This window comes from Mesoplodon mirus (genome assembly GCF_964341445.2).
Source record: "Mesoplodon mirus genome assembly, chromosome: 1".
NCBI classification, from domain to species: Eukaryota; Metazoa; Chordata; class Mammalia; order Artiodactyla; family Ziphiidae; genus Mesoplodon; species Mesoplodon mirus.
In genome coordinates, this window is record NC_138976.1 from 35,755,140 (window position 1) to 35,774,986 (window position 19,847).

Below are 19,847 nucleotides of genomic sequence, written 5' to 3' on the forward strand. Positions count from 1 at the left end.
CCTGTTCTTTTATTCCAATCTCCTTTCTCCCAAAGCAGTGAGTTGCGGGATTATGACCCAGAAGTGGGCTGTCTGTTAATCTTCCAGTACTTGCATTTCTTTTTTTTCTTTTTTTTTTGCGGTACGCAGGCCTCTCACTGTTGTGGCCTCTCCCGTTGTGGAGCACAGGCTCCGGATGCACAGGCTCAGCGGCTATGGCTCGTGGGCCTAGCCGCTCTGCGGCATGTGGGATCCTCCCAGACCGGGGCACGAACCCGTGTCCCCTGCATCGGCAGGCAGACTCTCAACCACTGCACCACCAGGGAAGCCCTAGTACTTGCAGTTCTTATTCCAGCTGTGAGAAGGAAGGGGAGCACTTTATTTTGTGAACCATGGTCATTATGCTTTTTTCCCCCATCCACTAAGTTAATGCCTATAGCTTTCCAAATGTTGGTGAAGGAATTAGCCAGGCTGCCCTCAGCACCAGGACAGCATTTTGTGTGGAGGGTAGTAGGTCCAATAGTTACTTTCCGATTAAATAAAAGGAAACCTTTACTGTTACACATATGGTAGAGAAGATGGAAATAGCATGAAGGGGTCTCCTTTATTGTAATTTCTCAGTACACTGCGTGGAATCCCATAATATGCTAGTGGCACAGATCATGAATCCTCTTCATTATTCCCGGGCCACCTCACAAAATGGCATTATCCAGCAAAACATTATTTAGTAGCAAAATATATTTTAATTGAAAAATCATTTTAAGTAACTGAATAAAAATGTGTATCAGGAACTTTCTCCATAGACAGGAGAATATGTACATTTTGTGAGAGTGGAGCAGCATCTATTTAATATATTTTTATATAGAAAATACAGGCATATTTTAAAAAAGAAAGTATGTCACAAGAAATAACAAAATATAACACAAAATAAAAAGGTAAACCAAAAGTAACAAGTTGACTAAAACAAGACAAGACCCAGCACCGTGTTGGAATGTCTTTGTGTAAATTCTGGGATGTCCAGGACTGCCAGGAAGAGATGATCCTGCATTTTAGGAGAGCTGGTTGGTTGTGCAGTGGTTAAAAGCCAGTCCTCCTTTTCCTGGAACAACAACAAAAAAAGAGATTCAACAGAAAAGACTGAATTGAAGGGGGAACAGCTATTTGGGGGCTGATTAAAACGCAACTGAAAGTCTCAGATACCTGGGCATCATCTGTGATGTTGTTTGGATGGATGGGGGCCATTCCTTGAGAAAACAAAGGGACATGGAGGAAAAGCACTAACATATGAAAAGATGTGAGAATCAGCACACTGGAGTTTTAGTCCTGGCTCTGTCACTGGTTTCCTGTTTGATAATCCTCTCATCTGTACAACGAGGGGTTTGGACTTGGTGAACCTGAAGGTCTCTTATAGCGTGAACCGTCTGTGGGTATTTTTTTTTAATAAATTTTAAAATTTATTTTTGGTTGCATTGGGTCTTCATTGCCGTGTGTGGGCTTTCTCTAGTTGCAGCGAGCGGGGTCTACTCTTTGTTGTGGTGCGCGGGCTTCTCATTGCGGTGGCTTCTCTTGTTGCAGAGCATGGCCTCTAGCTGCGCGGGCTTCAGTAGTTGTGGTGTGCGGGCTTCAGTAATTGTGGCACGCGGGCTCAGCAGTTGTGGCTCGTGGGCTCTAAAGCACAGGCTCAGTATTTGCGGCGCACGGGCTTAGTTGCTCGGCGGAATGTGGGATCTTCCCGGACCAGGGCTCGAACCCGTGTCCCCTGAATTGGCAGGTGGATTCTTAACCACTGCACCACCAGGGAAGCCCCCATCTATGGTTTTTATTTATGACATTTGTTTAGGATTCATTTTCTTTTTTTTTTTTTGCTGTACGCGGGCCTCTCACTGTTGTGGCCTCTCCCGTTGCGGAGCACAGGCTCCGGACGCACAGGCTCAGCGGCCATGGCTCACGGGCCCAGCCGCTCCGCGGCATATGGGATCCTCCCAGACCGGGGCACGAACCCGTATCCCCTGCATCGGCAGGCGGACTCTCAACCACTGCGCCACCAGGGAGGCCCTAGGATTCATTTTCTGCACACAGAGATCAGAGGAAACAGTCTCTTCCTTAAGGACTGAGCTATCTGGGAAGAATACTGGGTCAGTCTTATTCATCATCAGAGAAGAATGCAGGTTGAGGGATTTAATGAAGGCCACAGGGTGTTTCTCCACCAGCTGTCGCAGATGCCCAGAAACTGCTCTGTCAACCAGCATTGATTGAGCATCAATTTTTGTGCCTATACTAAGTATGAGGGAGACAATCTTTAAGGCACTCAATCTCGTGGGACAGAAGGAAATAAATATTATTTGTAAACATTTATTATTTTGATTTCTCAGAAAAGCTTTCTCCCCGCCCCATTTCAGGGAATTATACTCCACTTTTCTTTCTTCAGTGAATTGCCAGTCTCTTCTGCCCTTTACCCAAAGGTATGGTAAATGTTTTAGTAAAATGACTTTTCACATTAGTATAACATGACCTAACCTAGGATCACCATTGACTGATCGATCCATGGTGGGCCCTTGAATCAATCTGGACTCGTGAGTTCTTCTCCTGGATTTTTAAACTGGGTCAGCACACTATTTCTGTAGATGCTGGAGTGTGACAGGTAAAATGTGGGCTCTATAAGCAGTTCTGTCCTTCCATGCGAACTGAACAGCAGAGGAAAGCACTCTGCAGCAAGAGAGCATGGAGAAGATGCTGGAGAGAGGAGGTGAGACGGGAGGTGAGAGACTTCAGATGACTTTCAAGAACTCAGTCTGGTCATCCTGATGCTGAGCCAACCCACATCTTTGGGTTCCATACACGATCCCATTATTGTGATAACAGATTCCTTTCTTTGCTTAAGCCAGTTAGAGTTGCAGTAAGAGAGTCCTAGCTAATTCAGGTCTCCTAGAAAAATCCATCACAGCATAAGGAGGGGTAGGGGGGCTACTGAGGCCTCTGGGTTGACCTTTCCTTGAATGTGGGAAATGTCTCTAAGGTGGATTTGCCATCATTTTTTTTAATATGTATTTATTTATTTATTTGGCTGCACTGGGTCTTTAGTTGAGGCACACGGGATCTTCATTGTGGCATGCGGGATCTAGTTCCCTGACCAGGGATCGAACCAGGGCCCCATGCATTGGGAGCATGGAGTCTTAACCGTTGAACCACCAGGGAAGTCCCTGCCATCATTTTTTTGGATTCCTTTATCAACCTTTTGCGTAAAAAAATCTAGAAGATGGTGTTATCTTTATTAATAGACAGTATTTTAACATAAGCTGATAACTATCCTTCCCCTGGTCAAGAAAAAGCTCCTTTGACCCTTGAACTATGTCGGGGTTAGGGGCGTTGACCCTCTCAGCAGTCAAAAATTGGTGTACAACTTTACATTTGGTCAGTCCTCTGCTGTTGTGGCTCTGTATCCACCGAGTCAACCACATCGTGTGCACTGTACTGTGGATTTATTGCAAAAAATCTGCATACAGGTAAACAAATCCATGTTGTTCAAGGGTCAACTGTATTTTGATATTAGGGAATCACACAAACTCTGAGTTTCCTTTTCTTATCTGTAAAATGAAGTAGTTGAGACATAAAGTCTAAAATTATAAGAATGTTACAAATACTTCCTGTTCCTTTTTGAGTCACTGTCATTCTTACTCCTTTTATTTTCTCTCTCTCTCTCTTCTATTCTTTGCTCTTTTTTTTCCCAGCAATTCTCTCCAGTTTGACTCTCAAGTTCTTTCGACTCTGTTCTCAGGTAAAATGATCATCTTTATCTTGGAAACTTCTAAATATACTTGTACAATCCAAATTTGTTCTTTGGAGTTCAGTTTTTTTTTTTTTCTCTCTGCAGAGATGGCATAAGTTTGAGGTGATATGAAGAAATTCATGGGCACGAGACAGATTTTTTTGTTAATTAAGTTTGTATTTAGATAGATTTTTGTCTTTGCAAGTTGACTTTGATATTCCAATCGAAATGAAATAAAAGAAAATGGAAAAATAAAAGCTCTTTTCAGTTAACATTTAAAAATCAATATGGAAATATCCATTTGTTTTTAATGATTCCTATAAGATGGAAGTAAATATACAAAATACAAATCTAAGTGATGTAATACAATGATGTATATTAGAAGTTTTAAAATAGAGCTGGTGATGTTCCAACATTGCAATATTTGTGAGGACAATGTTTTAATATTGAAAATATTTTGTCAATGGTATGATGCAATCTGTAATCAGAATGGTATGTTACTGGCATAAAAACAGATGCATAGATCAATGAAACAGAATAGAGAACCCAGAAATAAATCCACACATATATGGTCAGTTAACTTACAACAAAAGAGGCAAGAATATACAATAGGGAAAGGACAGTCTCTTCGATAAATGGTACTGGGAAAACTGGACAGCCACGTGCAAAAGGATGAAAGTAGACCATTATCTTATACCATACACAAAAATCAACTCAAAATGAATTAAAGATCTGAATGTAAGACTTCAAACCTTAAAACTCCTAGAAGAAAACATAGGTGGTAGGCCCCTTGACGTCAGCCTTGGCATGATTTTTTTTGGGTTTGACACCAAAAACAAAGGCAACAGAAGCAAAAATAAATAAGGGACTACATCCAACTAAAAAGGTTTTGCACAGCACAGAAAAGCATCAGCAAAATGAAAAGTCAATCTACTGAATGGGAGAAAATATTTGCCAACCATATATCTTGTAAGGGGTTAACATCCAAAAAATATATAGAACTCATACAACTCAAGAGCAAAAAAAACTCCATCTGATTAAAGAATGGGCAGAGGATCCAAAGAGACATTTTTCCATAGAAGACACACAGAAGGCCAACAGGTAGGTACATGAAAAGATGCTCAACATCACTAATCGTTGGGAAACACAAATTAAAACTACAATTAGACATCATCTTACACCTATTAGAATGGCTATTATCAAAAAGACAAGAAATAACAAGCATTGTTGAGGATGTAGAGAAAAGGAAGCCCTTGTGCACTATTGGTGGGAATGTAAATTGGTACAGCCACTGTAGAAAACAGTATGGAGGTTCCTCAAAAAATTTAAAATAAAACTACCATATGATCCTGCAATTCCGCTTCTGGGTATTTAACTGAAGAAAACAAAAACACTAACTCTAAAAGATATCTACACCCCCATGTTCATTTCAGCATTATTTACAATAGTCAAGACATGGAAACAACCTAAGTGTCTATCAATGGATAAATGGATAAAGAAAATATGTGTGTGTGTACACACACACACACCTACACACCACAATGGAATATTATTAAGCCATAAAAAGAATGAAATCTTGCCAACTCTGACAACATGGATGGACCTTGAGGGCATTATGCTAAGTGAAATGAGTCAAAGAAAGACAAATACCGTATGATCTCGCTTGTATGTAGAATTTAAAACCGAAACCCAAACCAAACTTACAGATACACAGAACAGGTGGGTGGTCGCCAGAGGTAGCGGTGGGGGTAGCGGGTGAGCAAAATGGGTGAAAGGTATCAAAAGGTACAAACTTCCAGTTATAAAATAAATATCATGGGGATGTAATGTATAACATGGCAATTATAATTAATAATGCTGTATGGCACATTTGATGTTGCTAAGACAGGAGATCTTAAAGGTTCTCATCACAAGAAAAAAATTTTATAACTATGTACATGAACTTACATAGTTAACTAGACTTATTGTGGTGATCACTGTGCAATATATACATACAAATATTGAATCACTATGTTGTACTAATATACTAAACTAATATAATGTTGTATGTCCATTACACCTCAATAAAATGTTTAAATTGTTATTTTTTAAAAAAATTATTTCAAACTATTTCTCCTTTGATTTATTTTTGTGATAATCTTTTCTCAACTATGATATTTATCTGGTTAGAAATGAGAAACCAATTGCTAGAACATATTTTTACATAAATTTTCTTGTAGTCCATTAAATACTGACTATATATACCATAAAAAATATGAAACAAAAATTTTGACTTTAAAAATAAACATTCCTTATCATCAATTTCAATTCTATTTTTATTATAAACAGAAATAGAAATGAACATCAATAAAACATATTGAGCTTGTTATTTATTTGCATCCTTGCATATGAAGGGCGCAATCTTTTGTTCAAGAAGGCAGTTAATTTATTTGTTTAATTAACGCTTTTTTCTTTTTTGGGGGGGGAAAATATGGAACACTTCACAAATTTGCAAGTCCTCCTTATGCAGGGGCTATGCTAATCTTCTCTGTGTTGTTACAATTTTAGTATATGTGCTGTGACACATATGTGTTTTTGAGAAATCATTGTTTTGTCAATCCTTAACTAATACTTCTTCGTTTGGCTTTAGTTCAAATTTAGGGAATATCTCAAAATGGATAGTTTTGGATACAAAATGCTTACATTCAAACTAGAGGTACCTTCTGGCTCTTGAGACAACTTAACTAACTTGAATTTCAGTCTCCTTATGTTATAGATAAATAGTAGTTTTCGGTCGTCTTACCTGGAACAGTCATGTCCTGTCCAAGCCGAGAGACAATGGCATCGGTTTGGTCTTACACATTTTCCACCATTTAAGCAGGGAGACTGGCAAACAGCTGGGATGAAAAATTCATGTATTTATTTAACGAATACTGAGCAATTCTGAAGATGCCCATGAAGGCAGGCAGAATAAGATTTGACTCTGCTTTCTGCTCTAGCCGCCACCATTCCTCATGGACTGCATCCTGCTACTTTGCTCAACCTCATGTGATTATGTGGTACCACCTCCCTTTTTCCTTCCAACCGAGTCAGTTTTCATATTTAGGCCCCAGGTTAAGTTTTACCTACATACTGAAACCTTTGCTGATAACTCAGAGTCGACTGATTTTTCTCTTTAATCTTTTTATTTGTTCAACCAATTTGACACATACTGTTTTGAACTGTAAATTATTCAAATACTCGATGAGACTGTAAGTCTCTGGAGGGAGCCAGCACTGAACTCTATGACTGATGAAGTCATTACATCAGACATCAACTCTTACGACAACAGATCAGTCACGCAGATTGTCTAACATGACAGATGATTCAAAAGCCCTTTGTGTTTGCTAGGAAACGTATTTCATGGCTTTTACCATTGGAATTACAGAACCTGGGGTAGAGTTAAAAATTAGCCACAGGTGAAGCCCTGAGTGAACACCCAGAGATTTACTACGCAGACATCTTTCTCACAAGTCCTTAGTCTCAGAGTCAAATACTTCATCTGCATGAATCTATCTGTTAAAAAACCTAAGGACACTAAAAACTGATGAAGACCAGTCAGTTTAACGTATCAAAGAAAAAATAAAATGTCTGTTGGGAGAAAGCTGGAAGCGAGAAACATTTAAGTCTCATGATTTCAGCCTCATTATAGCTTGGAAAGGGCAGGCTTCCCCAGAGGAAAAACTCATCTTTGGTGAGATATAAAGAAATGTCACTTCTCTAATCACTCATTCATAAAATATGAGGAAAACGTCAGCAATCCAGGCACTGGATAAGCACTGAGAGAGGACAAGAAGGAAAACACCAGTCTTTGCCCTTAGCTTTCTTGATGAGCAAGCTAACAGAATGAGCGTATTTGCAATATAACAAAAAGGAAATTATGAAATAAAGCAGGATTAAAAATAGCAAAAATAAACCCCAATAATCCACAACTAATTCTCCATATCTGCTTGCTAATATATATTTTAAAAATTACTCTTTTTCAAGAGCATGATGATTTAGTGGTACCTGACTGTACTAACAATTTTTAAAATTATTTTCACTTCTCTGTCTAAAAGCCTAACACTTTCCTCCTTCCCTATAACATGGGTGCCCCCAACGTTCTATTCTGGGCAACCTTCTCATGCTACGTGTCTTCCGCAATGACTTATTTTTTTCTCCCCCATGAATGTTTTCCAATGATGACTGACATATTTCTATCTTCAGTGTAGATGAGTCTTCTGGGAACCTAAACCATCATCCAATTGCCTGTCAGACCTCCCCCTTTTATGTTCCACTGGCCCCTCAAACTCAGCATGTCCTTACTTACTTAACTCCTTATCTGTACCTTCAAACCTGTTCCTCTTGGGTTCTCTATCTCAAGGGTAGAAGTGGCACCACCTTCCATTCAGGGGCCCAAACTGGAAATATCAGTCTTGACTCTCTTCAGACCTTTACTCCTACAATACATCTATAACCAAGTAGTGTTGATTCATCTCCCTAACTTCTCTCCAATCCATCCTTTTTGGTCGTCCTCATTCTCTAGACTTCATAACCTCTTGCCAATTCTGCTTTGATAGCTCTCTAACAAGTCTCCCTAATTTTAGTCTTGCTTTCTGCCCTTCTCCGTACTGCTGCTAAAATCATTTTTCAAAAAGAAAATCTGATAACATGGTTTTCCTGCTTAAGACCCTTTAGTGGCTTCTGTGGCTCAGAAGACATAATCCAGCATCTTGAACTTGGCATGCAACGCGCTTCCTAATCTGGCTCTGCCCATCTTTACAGCTTCATTCCCAGCCACACCCCTCCACTGCCTCTGTGGCTTCAACTCTGTTTTGCTGACCACATTTGTGCTGCTCTTCTATGCCTTTGGCTAGAACGAGCTCCTCCTGGTGACTCCTCTTCCTTTGATTCTGTGCTTGGAAAGCCTTTTCTGAACGTCTGCACTTGGGTAGTTTACCCATCTTCACTGTTGTCCTTTTAGAGAATTCAGTTAGCCTCTAGTCACCTACTTATAGGCCACTCTGTATCCCTTCTTATTTTCTACATTGGATTCTGGAGGGCAGGAGCTCCTGTTTTATACACTTTTGTATATTTAATATCAATACTTAGTGGGTATAAGTGGGATATGGGCTGAGGTAGCTGCAGCAAGATTGAAAAAAAATGAAGACTATACGGCTCATGTCATGAAGGTGCTTAATGTTAGTTAGGGAGCTAAGGAGCTAAAAGAAATACAAATAAATCAGATCAACTGAGCTTTAAATGGTGTGGCTCTAGCTAATTGTGTAATATCTATAGACATGGAATGTTAGAAGATAGATTATCATGGTAGAGAGCAAGTTTAGGGACAAGAGGAAACTTAGGCAGGGTTTTGGAGGTTGGGTCAAGTTCCAATAGGTAGAGAAAGCCACGTCTGCAGGGGACAGGATGTGACTGGCAGAATGGGAAGTAAGGTGTATCAGGGGTGCTGACGCCAGTCTGAGAGTCAGAAGAATTTGGGTTGGATGTGAAGACAACAGGCAACCATCTTAGGTTCTTAAAATGGGCAATTCATGCCCAAGGTAGTGTGTAATGGTGTTGTTTTGGAAAAGGAGACGGGAAGGTCAAGTAGTAGTAGACTCTGGCGGTGATCCAAAGGAGAGGTCTTTTACTAGCTGGTGATAGTGGGGATAGAGTAAGATGCAAGAGATACTGTGCAGGAAGGAACAGAAGGAGTGCTGATACTGGTAATCTCCGATGAAGGGGAGGGAGAGTGGAGGATGTCTCCATCTGGAAGCATGATGCCACCACCTGCAAAGATAAGATGCCTGGGAAAGGGCAAGGCTGGTTTGCAGGTAGGTTCAATTTTGTATGCATGAGAAATACAGACAAATACCAAGGTTGATTTGTAATAAAGAAATACGAAATAGATTGCTGTAAGAGTTTCAAATAAAAGCTTCAAATTTAGCCTCATGGATGCCTCACTTTTGGCTTTATGTGGGGTGGCTGCACATCTGATTTTGCCTTTTTACCTTTCACTACCATTTCCCTGGCTTACTTATTAATAGTGCCCCTTTCATTCTCAAAAACATCCCAGTCTGGAGGCTAAACTACATAGTCACCCCAGCCTCAGAGCTCATGACAAGCTCTGGTGTCAGCTAGCCTGTTCTACTTTACAATTAACCTCACTAGGAGGTGGTATACATATTATTTACAGGAGGAATAGTGGAGTGTTAAATAAATATAGCAAGTTCTTTGTTTTTAATAGTTGCCTGAAAATTAGGACATTAAAAAGGTAAAAAAATCTATCATTTTAAACTGATTGATTTATTAGACAATTACTGAAAATCCTATCATATGCAGGCACTATGCTAGGTACTGAAGATATAAAGATCACAAAGGAATATCCCTGCCCTCGGGTGGCATATAATCTAGTGAGGGCAGGGAAAGATCAATAACCAAGCAATTAAACAGATATCAAAGTACAGTGGGATAAATGCCCGTATTTGAGATAGACAAGGGTTATTAAGGGGACATGTTTGTCACCAACAAATCAACAACAGTTTGTTACTGTCTTCCATGATAAGGAACCATCTCTTGTTGAGTTTTTTCACTTTAACTTAAATTGTATTTATTTAGAGCCTTGTTCTTTCTAGATAGGTACTGCGAATTTAGTGATTTAGCTTCATAGAGATTAAAATAAATATTCTTCCAAACTTCTGCATTATGTTTCCTCTACATTCTGCAAAACAGAGCAGATGACATGAAGAAGGCTGACAACTGAGTCGAATCAGATGCTCTTTTTTGTCACACGACCTCAAGAGGTGTCTCTGAGGCAGCCATAGGTTCAGCATTGAGACTGCCATTCAAGGAACCACCTTGAGGAATGATTTTTTTTTTTAATTTTTTTTTTGATCTTTTCAACCAAGATCCCATGCGGCATGCAGGATCTTAGTTCCCTGACCAGGGATTGAACCCATGCCCCCTGCATTGGAAGCGTGGAATCTTAACCACTGGATTACCACGGAAGTCCCTTGAGGAATTCTTGAGAAATTCTGATACCCTTTTGTTTCGCTTCCACCTCTGAATCTAAGTCACACTCATCAGTGTCCTCTAGGGCTTCACGGAGTCAAGTCACCAAGAAAACAAACCATGAGAGGAGGCCTACCTGTGTGACAGCGGGACCCTGTCCAGCCAGATGGACAGTCACACTGATAAGGTGCCACACAGCGACCGCCGTTCAGACAGGGAAGAATGCAGATTGCTAGAAAGGAGATCAAAAAGGATTTGATCAAAACACACACACTCAGATATGTTCAAGTGTTCAAAAAACATTTTCCAGGAGAAGTAAAACCTTGGATGACCCACTAGATAATCTTCCATATGTTCTCTGTTTATTAATCAGTATCATTGGGAAAACACAATCCAGAAAGTCAGTCTGGACCCTCAACCTGATGTAATGACTCTAATGCCAAATGCACTCTTTCCGAGAGGACACACCGTAATCGATGCCTGCTAAGTGCTTTGCTTTCTCTTCACAAACTCAGCAGAATGTTCTCCATTTGTCACCATTTCAAATTTCCATTATAAATTACATAAAATGTTCTAAGAGGGTTTGGCTACCTCAAGATTCTCTTCTTGCCTTTAATTAAATGTGAGAATGGGAGTCAGATAAGCTCTTCCATGGGCTGGTGCTGGCAACACATTAGTAGTGATGGGACAGCTCAGCCTTTATTTTCTTGGAGCTGAGGCCCCATGGTGACTGAATGAGGCCTCCCCTACACCCTCCATGGCAATCACTTCTCCTACTAGAAATTACTGAACTCTGTAAAGAGGTGTAGTCTGTTTAAAAGGAGTGAGATTGTCTACTGGCTTGGTAATCAAAGCACGGTTCTCAAACCCAAAACGTTGGTATTATGTAGGACTTGGCTAGAAATGCAGAATCTCAGATCCCAACCCAGATCTACCAAATCAGAATCTGCATTTAACTTCTCCCAGGTGTTTTGTATGCACAGTAAAGCTTGGGAAGGCCTGCTCTAATGCAGTACCAGCACATGTTCAGTGAACTAAGCCAAGCCTGTTGTTACCCCAGGGTAAATGTTTCCCCGAGTCTTTGGATCCTTAGCATTATAGCAGGCCATGTGTGGGAGCCCTAAGTGGGAAGGCAGGATTGGAGAGAAGAAGAAGGAAAAATGCAATTCTCTTCTTCCTGAATCACTGTGAGAACACTTGTTTTGGCGAGTTGTTAGCAGCCTAAATTGATTTCCATCCTATATTTTCCTTTCTAGATTAGTCGAAATAGTTACACTTTAGAATCTCTTATAAAATATCTGGCCTTAAAAAGAACTGATATAGACCAATGGCCATCATGTTAGTGACTCAATGTGATTTACACATTCCCAGTGAAACATGAAATCATTTTATCCATACATATATATATATATTTTTTTTTTGTTTGTTTGTTTTTGTTTTTTTTTTTTAATTTTTTGCCTTATAACAAATTTAATCAGTTATACATATACATATCATACATATATATTTTTTAAGATATGGAAACAAAGTATAGTTTAGACATTAAAAAAAAATTAAAACCATTCATTTACATTCTTTTGGAAATTCAAATTTAAATGCATTTCCATGAGGATCGAAATTCTATGTTAATTTATCAAGCACTGTATAGATATGAGAGTACCAACTTTCCTTACTTTTTTTTTTTTAAAGGAATTTTGCCTTTTAAAAAAATTTATTTATTTATTTATTTATTTATTTATTTATTTATGGCTGTGTTGGCTCTTCGTTTCTGTGCGAGGGCTTTCTCTAGTTGTGGCAAGTGGGGGCCACTCCTCATCGCAGTGTGTGGGCCTCTCACTATCGCGGCCTTTCTTGTTGCGGAGCACAGGCTCCAGACGCGCAGGCTCAGTAATTGTGGCTCACGGGCCCAGCCGCTCTGCGGCATATGGGATCTTCCCAGATGAGGGCTCGAACCCATGTCCCCTGCATTGGCAGGCAGATTCTCAACCACTGCGCCACCAGGGAAGCCCTCCTTACTTTCTTAATTGGGAAGAGCTACCCTTAATTAATGGTGGGCTCCAAATCTTACCTGAAAAGTACAATGTTATGCAATGCCATGAATTTATACCAACTGTAGCAATGAGTGGCACAGGACATAAACAGAAGTGAGATAAAGGAAGACCAAGGTTGTGGAACTCTCTATCATAAGCTCCTTCCCAAGAAGATTCTTGGAAATCTGTGCCAGGAGGCAGATGAAGACAGCTTTGGATGGATCTTGATAACTGTATTTTTCAAGATCACTGATATTCTAGATGTTCTGCAACTAAATGACATATGTAAATCAGCCCCTGGCCCTCTGTCTGGTCTGCTATGGGATTTAAGCAAGTGAATTTCTGCCACTAGTAAAGCCAGCACCTGGTAACTCCCCTGAGTTGGCAACTTCTAGGCTAACCACTGGGACTCAAAGTAAGATTCAAGGACAGACTCACGCTCTTCACAGAGACGCCCCATCCAGCCGTCTGGACAGGAACAAGCATTTGGGCGTTGGCAGATACCTCCATTCTGACATGGGAACCGACATACAGCTGGAAAACAAGCAGGATGAGTCATAAATCTAGGGAATTATGGAAGGGTGGTTGTCAGAAAATAGGACTGATTATTTACATTTCATGGTATTTCCTTGAATCGAGTTTTAAGGAAGAGAAACAAAACCCAGTCTCAAGATTCGGTTGGGGATGAGCATGAGGGGCTCAGGAGGGGCATAAACAAGCCTGGGTAGTTCTGAGAATGTAACTATCAACGTTTTCATAATTTGAGGATCAGGGCAGGAGGGAACAAGGCGGTTTATATAAAAAGATAGTCTATTTTGATCTGGACCAGGGGAAGTGCCCTTCTAGAAGATGCGAAAATTCTCTTCCAAAGGAGGCCTTTGATGGCCGATAGCTCTTTGGTGATACCACTGTCCCACACTATCTTAAACAAGTGAAGAAACAAACAAACAAGTAAACAAACACACAACTTTCATTTGACTTCTGACTTTAAGTGACACCTGGGCTATTCCTTGAGGATACCACCTCCTCAGCATCCCTCTGAAGAGGAGTTTGCACATACTCTTACAACCCATGTGTTGGTGATCTCATTTCTCATTGCTGCTTCCAGACAATTAATCTCCTTTCTCTTGCAATAACCTTTGCCTCTTTTGAGGCTCATGCCTTTCATTCACTGATTTCCTCAATTCTCCCTGCCCCCAAAGTCACTGAAGACTTTGGCATTTTTGACTTAAGACATGACACCATAAAACTCCTAGAAGAGAACATTAGCAAAACATTCTCTGACATAAATTGTAGCACTATTTTCTCAGGTCAGTTTCCCAAGGCAAAAGAAATAAAAGCAAAAATAAACAAATGGGACCTAATCAAACCTACAAGCTTTTGCATAGAAAAGGAAACCATAAACAAAATGAAAAGACAACCTACGGGCTGGGAGAAAATATTTGCAAATGATGCTACCGACAAGGGCTTAATTTCCAAAATATACAAACAGCCCATACAACTCAATATCAAAAAAGCCAACAACCTAATTTAAAAATGGGCAGAAGACCTAAATAGACATTTCTCCAAAGAAGACATACAGATGGCCAACAGGCACATGAAAAGATGCTCAACATCACTAGTTATTAGAGAAATGCAAACCAAAACTACAATGAGTTATCACCTCACACTGGTCAGAATGGCCATCATCAAAAAGTCTACAAATAATAAACGCTGGACAGGGTGTGGAGAAAACCCTCCTACACTGTTGGTGGGAACATAAATTGGAGCAGCCACTAAGGAGAACAGTATGGAGGTCCCTTAAAAAATTTTTAAAATTTACCATATTAGTTACCGTATGATCCAGCAATCCTACTCCTGGGCATATATCCAGAAAAGACAAAAACTGTAATACGAAAAGATACACACACCCCGGTGTTCTTAGCAGACAATAGCCAATAGCTATTAGCAGACAATAGCTGCTAATAGCCAATAGCTAATAGCAGACAACAGACAATAGCCAAGAAGTAACCTAAGTGTCCATCAACCTGAGTGTCCATATATATGCGCACATACATACACACACATACACAATGGAATATTACTCAGCCATGAAGAAGAATGAAATATTGCCATTTGCAGCAATATGGATGGACCTAGAGATTATCATACTAAGTGAAGTATGTCAGAGAAAGACAAATATTATATGATATCACTTATATGTGGAAACTAAAAAATAATACAAATGAACTTATTTACAAAACAGAAACAGACTCACAGATAAAGAAAACAAAATTATGGTTACCAAAGGGGAAAGGAGGAGGAGTATGGGACTAACAGATAAACAATACTATATATAAAATAAATAAAAAGGATTTATTGTATAGCATAGGGAACTATATTCAATATCTTTTTTTTTTTTTTGGCAGGGGGTTGCAGCATGCAGGCTTGCAGGATCTTAGTTTGCCAACCAGATATTGAACCTGGGCCCTCGGCAGTGAAAGTGCAGAGTCCTAACCACTGGATCGGCAGGGAATTCCCTCAATATCTTGTAATAACCTATAATGGAAAAGAATCTGGAAAAGAATATATATCCGAATCACTTTGCTGTATACCTGAAACTAACACAGTATTGTAAATCAACTATAAAATTGAAAAATCACAATAAAATAATTTAAAAAAAGACTTTGGCCTTTTTTCACCCCAAATCCAAATCTGACCACTGTTCATGGCCGTGTGGACAACCCATCTAACAACTTGATTATTCTTTTAGTTCCTTGGTGATGTCTGTCTTGTTCAGTAGCAGAATTCCTCACTTTCAGTATTTGTAGAAAGAATGGAATAATTATTATGATTTGTAAAAAAAGTAGCCTATCTTATTAGAGAAATGTAAGTTTTAGAAGGACATACTAGGATGTCTCATTATCTACCTCATTCCATTTTGCAGCATTTTCAACATAGAAACCTCCCCCACCCCGAGAAGATATTATTATTATTATTAGTTTTAGTTTTATTTATTTATTTATTTTTGGCTGCACTGGGTCTTCATTGCTGCGCACAGGCTTTCTCTAGTTGTGGCGAGTGGGGGCTACTCTTCGTTGCGGTGTGTGGGCTTCTCATTGCGGTGGCTTCTCTTGTTGTGGAGCCTGGGCTCTAGGCACATGCGGGCTCAGTAGATGTGGCTTGCGGGCTCAGTAGTTGTGGCTCATGGGCTTAGTTGCTCCATGGCATGTGGGATCTTCCTGGACCAGGGCTCGAACCCATGTCCCCTGCATTGGCAGGCAGATTCTTAACCACTGCACCACCAGGGAAGTCCCCGAGAAGATATTATTGAATGCACTCACAAAATTCATCCTTAGGTTTTCAAATTCAATCCAGCAAGTAAAGAGACAGCTTGTGTAAACATGGAATGCTCGCCACCAGCCCCTGGCATGTACACAGAGACCAAGTGGTAGGCTCTGCTTCCTTGGGGCCGCCCAGTACCTCTTGTCTCATACTCTGCCCTCTGGGTGGGCTGCCTCATCCCTTATGGGACTCAGGGGTCTGCTCAGGATGGACGAGTAGAACTGGAATCTGTGTTGAAACACCTGAGTGTCCAGGAGGTGCCCTCATGGCCCAGACATGACACAGGTCCCCTTAGCAGCTGGAGAACACTTCCAAGATTTGGAGAGAAGACTTGTGTAAGAAGCCATGATTGACTCAGAAACGGGCCATGTGCTGGGCCAGAGGTCTGTGTGCAAGCCTTCAAAAATCAAACTCATAAAGTTAAGGAAAATGACACACATGTTAAAAGAAGACTGAAAGCCAAGGAAAGATAAAATAGCGTGCATACTAGTTGTTGGCCATATCAGACTGCCATATACATTTTCCTACAGCTTCAGTAAGAACTAACCATTCAAATATTTCCTTACCTCTGCAGACAGGAGGTGATGTCCAGGTTCCATTCTCTAGGCAAACACTCCTCAGGGAACCCTCCAACATGTATCCACTGTAACACGAGTAGGTGATCATGTCCCCATACTGATAATGTACACCTCGGGCAATTGCATTTTCTACGTGAGTTGGTGGACCACATGAGATTTCTATAGGAAAACCAAAAATATAATTAAGCTTGTGCTACTAACCCAGCCAGTGGTTGGGAGAGGACACAGTTTCACCTCTAAGACTTAAAGAGGAAAGACAAAATACACAAGGTAACCTTTTCACCTACATGATATCTAAAAGACACCAGAAACTAAAAGCATCACCTGCTGCTCTCTAGAAAAATTCGATGTACAATCAAAGGTTTTGTCTTCTGATTCATATGTTGAAGCTGAGCTATTTTATACTCAAGGCAGTAAGTCTTGCCTTCTTATACCTCGCCAAAGAGGTATAAGAACTTCAATGCAGCATGCTTATCAAATAAGAAGAGAAGAAGCATGGGGATTATTTATAGTCTATCACTTTAGAGTAAAGATCATGAATTGTAGTACTACAGATTCCATCATGGCTGTTTTATTAGTGCCTAGAACAGTGCCTGGCATACAATGGGCTCTCGATACATGTTTGAATAATGAGTAAATGAATGAATACTGTCTCTAGCCTAAAGATACTCCATTTACACAGCTTGATGAGGTTTATGAAATTCAAGGTTTCACATCAGTTTCCTTCTTTCCAAGACTGTAAAGCAGTGACTCTCTTCTTTTGGAAAGTGTAAGATTGAAGGAGAATCCTCTCTTTTAAAAGCACATGTGCCGAATATTTAAATAAAAATGTTTATAACTAATTTTGCTTTGAGAATTTTACAAGAGAATAAACTAGATAACTAGAGTTTTTCCGTGGTGTCTCACAAGACAAGGACTGGATTGGAGTCAGGACTTCATTAGTATCCAGGTTGTATAAGGCTAACTTTAGATGAGTCTTCATGAACTGGCTTCTAAAAGGTCACTTTGTGGTCATAATACTATTAAAATCTTGCCAGAGGGGAGGATCAATTTGTCTGATTCTTCTAAATTTTCTTTTCCTTCTAAGGTAGTTAAAAACATTAATTCAATCAGTCAGATATCCAATATGTATCAATGCATACTGTGTACCAGAAACTGGAAAGAAATAAATGGAGAAAATGCTGTACCTTTGCTCAGACAAATGGGTGAAGATAGACAAAGAAATACTGTCATACAACTTAAAAAGAGCTATATTAGAGGTCCGGATGCCATACTGTAGAAAAATTGAGGTGAATGTAACTAATTATGCTTAGGATTGTCAGGGTATGAATCACAACGACAGTGGCCTTTGGACCAGGCTATAAAGCTTGAGTGGATCAGAGGACTATTGCTTCCAGGCTGGGTGAACAGCATGTAAAAAGATACCAGTGAGCTTGATGGTTCACAGACGTGGTTGTCAAAGCACGGATTTCAGGCCACCTATGTGGGAATCAGCTTGGGTTCTTATTAAAAATGCAAACTTCTGGGCTTTCTAGCTTTTGAGTCTGCAGCTTACATACTCTCCCCAGAGGATTCTCATACATACTAAATTTTATTCACTGATTTGTAGTGATAAATAGCAGGATGAGGTGAAAAGGATGAGGAAGGTGGCTGCTTTGGTCCCTCAGGAAGGATATTTGTTCTAAGCCAAAGACTCCCTGTCTAACAGAAAATGCAAAAGGGGGACTGAGGACAACAACTGTGGAAACTGTCTCCTCTCCTAGGCAACCCTGCATCTTCTCAAGAATACTGAGGAAGAATTAAGCATGCACTGAAGGGACATTTGTAATAAATGCATGTCTCTCCTGGCTCTCGCTTCCAGTCCCCTGAGTGGTAAGTCTCCGGGAGCTAAGGCCAACGTGAGGATATGTGGGCAGAATCAGGCCACTTGGCCTGCTTTCGTTCAGGCTGATGGCTTTAAAGGAGCCTAGACAGTCAAGGCTTATACATACTTAGCTCTTCCCACTTCACTAGGGGTAGATTTCATAAGGAGTTGGGACTCAAATCCCAGGTAAAAGTATGATACCCACTTTTCTGGAGTAAAATCAAAATTCTAATGCTGCAGTAGGCTGCTAGCTGAAAATTCAAGGATTTGGGGCTATTTGACAGCTCTTCCTATCAGGACATATCACAAATATATACCAATTCATTTTTCAAAACAAACCTATAAGATAGGAATTACTGGTGCTATTTACAAATGAGAACTCCAAAGTTCAGAGAAGTTAGGGCACTAGCTTAAGTTTAGAATTAGAAAGTTTTGAGGACAGAACTCAAACCCAGGTTTTCTCTGATTTCAGAATCCCCATGGCCTTCATATGCACATTTTTAATCTCATTAATTAAAGTGCAAGTGTTCCGAAGACGAAGACCACTGTAGGCATAATATAGTTTTATACTATGTAGCCCATTACCTCACATCTGGTTAGACTCAATGAATATTTGTTAGTTGACTGCTGTAGAGGGAGTAGCCTGCACCACAAAGGAGGGCAGGATATTGGGCAGGAAAGATGCTTTATGTGTGTTAAGAAATGTCAAGAGTTCTATAAAAAAGAATGAAATAATGCCATTTGCAGCACTAGAGATTATCACCCTAAGTGAAGTTAAGTCAGACAGAGAAAGACAAATATCATATGATATCACTTATATGTGGAATCTAAGAAATGATACAAGTGAACTTATTTATAAAACAGAAACAGACCCACAGACATATAAAACAATCTTATGGTTATTAAAGGGAAAGGAGGGGGAGGAATAACTTAGGAATTTGGAATTAACAGATACACACTATTATATATAAAACAGCACAGGGTACTATATTCAATATCTTGTAATAACCTATACTGGAAAAGAATCTGAAAAAGAATACATATATAGATATTTGTAACTGAATCACTTTGCTGTCCACCTGAAACTAACACAACATTGTATATCTACTATACTTCAATAAAAGAAAAAAATAGCAAATGCTTATGTAAATTAAAATATTTAAAAAAGCAGAATAATGTCAAGAGTTATCACAAGGCAGCAAGAGATGCTGCCAGACTGTGTGTTACGTATCACCATGGTGCTAGCCCAGAGGTTTTCCAGTTGTGGTTCCAGGACCAGCAGTACTGCCATCAGCAAC

General features: G+C 39.8%; 1 protein-coding gene across 1 annotated transcript in view; it reads right to left on the reverse strand.

The window, feature by feature from the left end:
* Positions 1-699: 699 nt before the first annotated feature.
* Positions 700-19,847, reverse strand: part of SVEP1 (sushi, von Willebrand factor type A, EGF and pentraxin domain containing 1) — a gene marked incomplete at its 5' end in the record, with an annotated part of 192,261 nt that continues 173,113 nt past the window's right edge. The window contains 5 exons of the mRNA XM_082626969.1: positions 700-1,078; positions 6,528-6,621; positions 10,890-10,985; positions 13,222-13,317; positions 16,674-16,844. Coding sequence (XP_082483095.1) covers positions 1,057-1,078; positions 6,528-6,621; positions 10,890-10,985; positions 13,222-13,317; positions 16,674-16,844 — 479 coding nt within the window. The 3' untranslated portion in view covers positions 700-1,056. The remainder of the gene's footprint in view (positions 1,079-6,527; positions 6,622-10,889; positions 10,986-13,221; positions 13,318-16,673; positions 16,845-19,847) is intronic.